This window comes from Myotis brandtii, unplaced genomic scaffold (genome assembly GCF_000412655.1).
Source record: "Myotis brandtii unplaced genomic scaffold, ASM41265v1 scaffold123, whole genome shotgun sequence".
In the NCBI taxonomy this organism is placed as follows: domain Eukaryota; kingdom Metazoa; phylum Chordata; class Mammalia; order Chiroptera; family Vespertilionidae; genus Myotis; species Myotis brandtii.
In genome coordinates, this window is record NW_005354291.1 from 1,087,617 (window position 1) to 1,095,301 (window position 7,685).

Sequence of the window (7,685 nt, forward strand, 5' to 3'; positions counted from 1 at the left end):
CCCCAACTCCCCAATCGGCCCTGCTCTGAGCCCGACCAGGGGCTGCACCTAGGGATTGGGCCTGCCCTCTGCCACCCAGGAGCAGGCCTAAGCCAGCAGGTCGTTATCTCCTGAGGGGTCCCAGACTGCGAGAGGGCACAGGCCGGGCTGAGGGACCCCCCGAGTGCACAAATTTTTGTGGACCGGGCCTCTAGTAGGTTATAAGAACGGGGAGTATAAAGAAACATTTAAAAATCTAAGTGGATCATATTGTAGAACAGCACGGTTCAGAGTTTAACCTTAATTCATAGAAAATGGAAAGCCAGTGATGTTTTTAGAACAAGAAAGTAACATGATTTCAGAAGACTGTGAACTATGTTTTGTAAATTCCCTGGCTTTTTTGGTAACTTCCTGGCATTTTATGAATTCCCTGGTATTTGGCCCAGTCTTTCTTCTTTAGTCTTTAACAAAAGAGTCCACATTTTGTTTTGTTTTTCCATGAAGTCCTGTTAACCACAGGTTGACATTTTAGTATAAGGCATTATAGTACAAATCACTTTGATTATACCAATTCTGCCATTTAAACAATCTAGGAAGTTTGAAGTTCAGGATAAAGACCTACTTCTCATTTCCTGCCTCTGAGACTTGGTGATGCCTATGTCTCAGGTCATCAGGACTGTAAGGTTATTAAAAGTTTTTAATGGGCAAATAGAAATTACTTCTCAAGAACATGTTTTTCACCTATAAATCCATAAAAGAATGTTATTTTATTTCAAAAACTTGTTTTATTTAACCTAGAATATACAGAATATTAAAGGTATTATTTTCTTTGTTTAATGTGTTATGGAATTAGGATGAACCCCAAAATGTACATATGCAAAATGCTGTGCATTAAAATTAATGTTGTTCATAGATTCAAGGTAAAAATTCCTTTGCTAAAGAAATGTTTTATCATCATATTTGTTGTTTCTTCTAACCCCTTCCATTTAATTAGCTCTCTAGATCTATCCAGTTAATACTTCAGGTATCTCCCTTTTATTAACTGCCCTAATCATCTAAAATCAAGTTTCTTAACAATATTTTAATTATCCACATAATTTAAAATCCTTGTAATAGTTTTAGTAATCTAGCCCCTTTTCCATATCCTTGCTATTTCTATCTGTCCTGGCTGACTGGCTTTGAGAGCCCTCTACTGGCCTGATGCTATGTCAGAAAGGATTTTATTCAGCTTTCGGATACACATTATATTTTACATACCATTGGTAATATAATAGTTGTATCATTCAAGTAAAGCCTTTATTCATAAAAATTAAAATATTTTGTACATGAAAAGACACTATCAACAGAGTAAAAAGGCAACTCAGAATGAAAACAATGTTTGCAAATTGCATATTTGATAAAAGATTAATGTCCAGAGTACATAAGAGAACGTCTAAAACTGAACATCAAAAAAACAAACAACTAAATTAAAAAATGGACAGAGGTCTTGAACAGACATTTCTCCACAGAAAATGCAGGCATACCTCATTTTATCGTGCTTGTCATTATTACACTTGGCAGTTACTACATTTTTTACAAATGAAAGTTTGTGGCAACCCTGCATCAAACAAGTCTAACTATAAAATTAATATGCCTTATTAATAAAACAACTATAAAATCCTCTGTAATCTTACCTGCAAACTAGACAAATAAGAATCCCCACAATTTACATAGTGTCCTAACATGGCATGTTGTGCCCGTAATTCATTATCCCTTATCTGCTCGTGTAGGTGGGTAATTTGTTGCTTCTGCCTGCAAAACATAAATTGAAGTCAGAGTATAAAATATGTGTTTAAGAAGTACAGCATAGGAAATACAGTCAATTATATTGCAATATATATGATGCCAGATGGGTACTAGACTTATCGGGGTGATCATTTTGTAAAGTATATAAATGTCTAATCACTATGTTATACACCTCAAACTAATATGATACTGTCAACTGTAATCCTATATAATAAAAGGCTAATGTGCAAATCAACTGAACAGCGAACGACTGGTTATTATCATGCACACTGGCCACCAGGGGGCAGACACTCACACAGGAGCTGCCCCCTGGTGGTCAGTGCGCTCCCACAGAGGGAGCACCGCTTATCCAGAAGCCCTGCCATGCGCAGTGGTGGTGGCAGGAGCCTCTTCCGCCTCCATAGCAGTGCTAAGGATGTCCGACTGCTGGCTTAGGCCCACTCCCCATCAGTTGGACATCCCCCAAAGTCTCCTGGACTGTGAGAGGGTGCAGGCAGGGCTGAGGGCCCCTCCCCCCCCCGAGTGCATGAATCTCATGCACCGGGCCTCTAGTTGTAAAATAAATTTAAAAAAAAATTAAAGTATTAATTTCAGGATTGTACAATGCACTAAATTGTAAGTGTTCAAAATATATACAAGCTGTGACTACTCATATACAAAATTCACTTGTATTAGAAATAACAAATATTTTTAAAGCTTTTTCATAAAATCAATTAAAACTATCTTTTAGAATCTTCATTATCAAGCATTAAGCATATACTATATGTCAGGCTCTGTTCAAGAGAAAATAGTAGAAAATAATAAAGTCCAGATGTCTACGCTCTAGTTCATACTCCAGTAGGTCTTTAATTCCTAAGTAAAATCTTTTGAAATTTCAACTCTTAAATATATTTAAAAGTTTGAATTAGTGTTTAATTTTAAAGCTAAAATGTTTACTACTTTATCCCATATAAGCACATGAAAATAAGTGTAACTAGCATTGATTAAACACCTCCTCAAACTATTTCCCAACCACCATGATACTGAGCATGTTTAATTATCTCAAAAGTATGCATAAATGACAAAGAACTAATACATATCGCAGATAATTAAATAATATTAGGTTTATTGCTCAAAATAATCAGAAAACTATTAAATATATCAGAATTTTTTTTCAGAGCTTTGATACTCAAACATACAAAACTTCTGGAATATACCCCCATATCCAAAATTCTTATCTGTAAGTCATCTAACTTTAAATATTCATGATTTTCATAGTTTCTGTGCCTTCATAGCTAACATACATTAAAGGAAATGATATTAAAGTAGCTTTCCAATTTGATATTTCCTAAGTCTGAAATACAAACATTTACTTGCAGCTTTGATAGCTCATTAACATTGCAGCTAACTTGCAACATGTACAAAGAAGATGAGTTTCCAAATAATGCATTGCTCTAATGTAACTGGGAGTATGGTAGAAGACAGACAGACAGACAGACTGACCCACCAACAAACCCTTAGTTCTGTGTGTGGTTCTTAAAAGGACTGAGATTGGGGAAAGACAGACAATGTATTTGGTAAAGTTCTATTTTTTTAAAGTCTACATAGTGGATACAAAGGTATTTTTTTAAATCTACATTTCTGTATGCCTGAAATATTTAGTAATTAAAATAAAACAGACTCACCGATCAATTACAATTTCTTTCTGCCTTAGCAATCCTTCCTTTATTTTCAACACTGATTCCCACTTTGTGAAATCCTGATAGCCAGAAGGTGAATAACTTTGACGAGATGATCCAGCCAAAACCTGCACAAACATGTGTATACTGTTAGTATTCTAAACATGTCTAAAGGAAATATTTATATAGCATCTAGTATTTCCCAATGATTTTCATTAAAAAAGGGAGAACTCCACCTTTGAAAAAATTTTAAAGACTATCTGAAATCATACTTGTGAACACAACATAACTTGAAAACCATCAAGGAAGTTCCAAAGTAAATGTACAAGTCTAAGGAAGAACTAGTGACAGTGGAACAGTTAACCTGGCTTATTGTATTACTATATATAAAATCTTGTTCTCATTATCTTGTGGAAGCTTTCTGGAAAAGAGATTCATCATTTCCTAAAGAAGGAGTGCAGTAAAGGAATATACAATGGCTAGACTAGACAAATATTACCAGAAGGGTTTCCAAAAGGAAGTAAAAACAGTGTCTGTAGCATTCAGATTTCAAATTGTCATTCATCACATCATCATTTAATTACATTAAAATTTCTAAAGCTAAAATGTTTGCACAAAGTAGTAAATATATCCATAGAAAATATATCCATAGACAATATAACTATTAGGCAGATAATCTAGGTGTCTACTGGCCGCGAGTATAAATATCATTTAGAAAAAAAAATATTCTTAGAATTTAAGAAAAATTTGAGATATTTAAAACATATCAACGACCATAAAAACCAACATGACAGATATCCTCAAACTTCTATTGCTGAAACAAAAATTTAATACTGGTGTATTGGGTTGAACTGTGTCCCGTCAAAAGGATATGCTGAAGTGCTAACCCCCAAACATCTCAGAAAGAGGGTTTTCGCAGATATGGTCAAGTTAGCATGAAGTCATCAGGGTGGGCCCTAACCCAGTATGACTAATGTTCCATGAGAAAGGGAAAGCTGAACACAGACATGCACATGCAGAGGGGAGAGACATTTTAATCATGCAAAGATGAAAGCAGAGATTGAAGTGACATATCTACAAGCCAAGGAAAACAAAAAATTGCCAGAAAAGTACTAGAAACTTGGCCTGGAACGGATTCTTGCTTCACAGCCCTCAGAAGGAAAAGGAACCAACTCTGCTGACACCATGATTTGGGACTTCAAACCTCTAGATCTGTGAGACATTCCATTTCTGTTGTTTAAGTTACCTGGTGTGTGTTCTTTGTTATGGCAACTCCAGGAAACTAATACATTGGTAAATCAAGTAGGAACATAAATTCCTTGTCAAGCTAAATGATGCTATATAAACACCACAAAGCAACTTTAAAAGAGTTCAGATGTGCAACGATATTTTTATCCTTTTTTCCAAAGATGATACTGACAAGACCTAGTTCTGAATAAACCACTAATTGTGTGACATCAACTAGTCATAGATTAACCCTTCAAGTTAAGATGATTGCCAAGTATATTGGACAGGATGTTTCGGGCAGAAAGACAGGGCAAGGTGAACAGACTAAGAGAAGAAACTAGGTTATAATAGAGTACATCACTGTCAGGTGGGCAGATATTTGGAGTGTGACACAAAGTGTTACAGGGGCAGGTTAATCAGATATCCTATCTCTGCATTTCATTCTTTCCCTTGCCTAACATACAACTCAGGCTTATATTCAGCTAGTATACACCAATACAGAAATGTTAGTTGTTACAATACTAAGTTACTTTCACTGTGGTTGGTAACTAGCTACTGCCCAAACCCCCTGAATGTCCTCTCCACTCCCCAGGCCACTGCCCAGGACATTCCATCGTACAAAAAATAGTTACTTCTTGGCACATAAAAAAGGGCCTCTCAAGATCCTGTTCATTCATAAATGGCATCCTTTCTGTTTGATTGATTCCTGCACTAGTCAGTCCCCCAAATCTGCCAGCTCAACACCACTACCAACATATATTTAGTTGGAAGAGCTAGTATTCATACCCAGGCAGCCCAACAAAAGAGCACCAAATTGTTACTCTGCTTCTACTATGGTCTAATTAACTAAGAAGGTCTTGCAAATTTTATCACAAGGGCTAGAAAAAACAACAACCTGAAACTAACTGCTCTTAGAAACTAAGAGAAGATTCGGCACCATAAACAAATATTGTTGACATTAAGAGAAAGTCTCTACTTATTTCAACTCCATGTTACTTAATGACTATCAATTTATTAGGCAAATCATTTCATAAAGTTTATTTTGTCAAATGTAGCTCAAACAGAATTAAAACAATAAAAGCTAAGCAAAACAAAAGACCATATCAATAATTCCAAAACTCAACATAAAATCTGGAAATTACCAGGATGATTTGGTGAAACATCTGTGCTATAGCTTATCATACTAAATATATCATTTATTTGGTGACTAAAAATAACTGTATTTTATTTATATACTGAGTTAGATATTAATTAATATACTTTTACCAGTTGACAAATATATTAAATATTGGTTTTATACATTGTTATCACACCTAACAAAAAACATATAAGGTAGCTTAAAGATCTATGGTCTCTTCTTCCAAAGATCTAAAAATGGCTCCTCCATTTCTGATCATCACATGTCAGGAAAGACCTATACCATAATATTTGAAGCTATGTTGCCTTATAATCTTGTGCCTATTTGAGTAAGACAAGTGCCTAGGCAATAGACGATGAACTTCTCAAGAAGACATTATTCTATTCTTTATAAGTAATCTCAAAAAACTTCCCATGCTAACAACTTCCTAAGGAGAAGCCTTTTCTTGGTTTGGCATCAAGAAAGAGAGGGAGTAAACAGAAGGAAAAAATAGGTCTGCAAGGCAAATGACAATACTACTTGGTTTAATGCTACTTGGTTTGAACCACTGGCAGGATGGACCACTACATAAAGGACTTGCCACATACAATACTAAATAGAATGGAGCTCTTATTACACTTAAGGCTAATACAGTTAGGCATTTCGCTTGTAGACATTAGATCTCAACAGAAACAAAATATATAATTACCACATAGAATACCTATACTTTATTTTTCTTTACACTTTATTTTTCTCTCTAAAGTAGAACTGAGGGGAAATGAAGACCCTGTCTGCTAGGGGAGAATATTTAAGTACTCAAAGGTACACTACATATGACACAATGTTAGTTTCATCTTTTCATCACTGTAGTGCTATTCTACACATGCCAATAACTGAGATAAACGACCAGATGAAGTAAATACTGTATGTGCCATATTTTGGTATGCCGAAATATGACTGTGGGATTTCAGGGCATGCCGCTCCAAAATGTGCTGCTTTGATATTATTCTGAGCTGCAAGCACTGAAAAAAAACATGCAGGGAGAGGCTTTTCTGAACTCCATTCATCTGCCTGAAGAGCCTCCAAAAGGAACCCAATTGTCTTTTTGAGTCCCTCCTCTTCCCTGGGTATCTTCCATGTGTACCTGAGAGATATATACATATTAACAAATTGATTTTTCTCTTGTTAACGATCTTTTATTACAGGGGTCTCAGCGAAGAACTAACTCAGAAGGGTAGAAATAAAATTATTTTTTCTCCCTTATAACAACCTACAGTTGGTTTTAAAGATTGTCGATACTCTAGGACAGGGGTGGGGAATGTCCGGCCCACAGGCCATATATAAAGCCCACAAAATCATTTGGTCTGGCCCTGACAAGGCATTAGGGATAAGTTAAATGTTTGGCCAAATATAGCAGGCTAATTTTTATTCTGACAAGGCATTTGGTCTGGCTCTGGTCAAATTAAATGACCAAATATAGCAGGCTAATTTTTAAGTTGATAATTTTGTATGGCCCATCAATGACGTTATAAATATTCAAATGGCCCTTGGCAGAAAGAAGGTTCCCCACCCCTGCTCTAGGAGAATAAAGAGGCTTTCTGTTAGATAGAGGACAGCCTTGCCAGTGTGGCTCAGTGGCTGAGCGTGACCTATGAACCAGGAGTCAAGGTGCAATTCCCAGTCAGGCACATGCTCGGCTTATGGGCTCTATACCCAGTAGGGAGGCTCCCTCTCATTATTGATATTCCTATGTCTCTCTTCCTCTCTAAAATCAATAAAATATACATATTTTTTAAAAGATAGGGACAGCCCTGGCCTGTTTGGCTCAGTGGATAGAGCGTCGGCCTGAGGACTCAAGGGTCCCAGGTTTGATTCCGGTCAAGAGCATGTACCTTGGTTGCGGGCACATCCCCAGTGGG

The 7,685-nt window shown here is 36.3% G+C and overlaps 1 protein-coding gene across 1 annotated transcript in view; it reads right to left on the bottom strand.

Moving 5' to 3' along the window:
- The window catches only part of CEP85L (centrosomal protein 85kDa-like), a 135,699-nt gene that overhangs the window by 25,429 nt on the left and 102,585 nt on the right, over nt 1-7,685 (bottom strand). Inside the window, exons 7-8 of the mRNA XM_014533915.1 lie at nt 3,429-3,550; nt 1,653-1,770 (exon numbers count right to left, since the gene is read on the bottom strand). Coding sequence (XP_014389401.1) covers nt 1,653-1,770; nt 3,429-3,550 — 240 coding nt within the window. The remainder of the gene's footprint in view (nt 1-1,652; nt 1,771-3,428; nt 3,551-7,685) is intronic.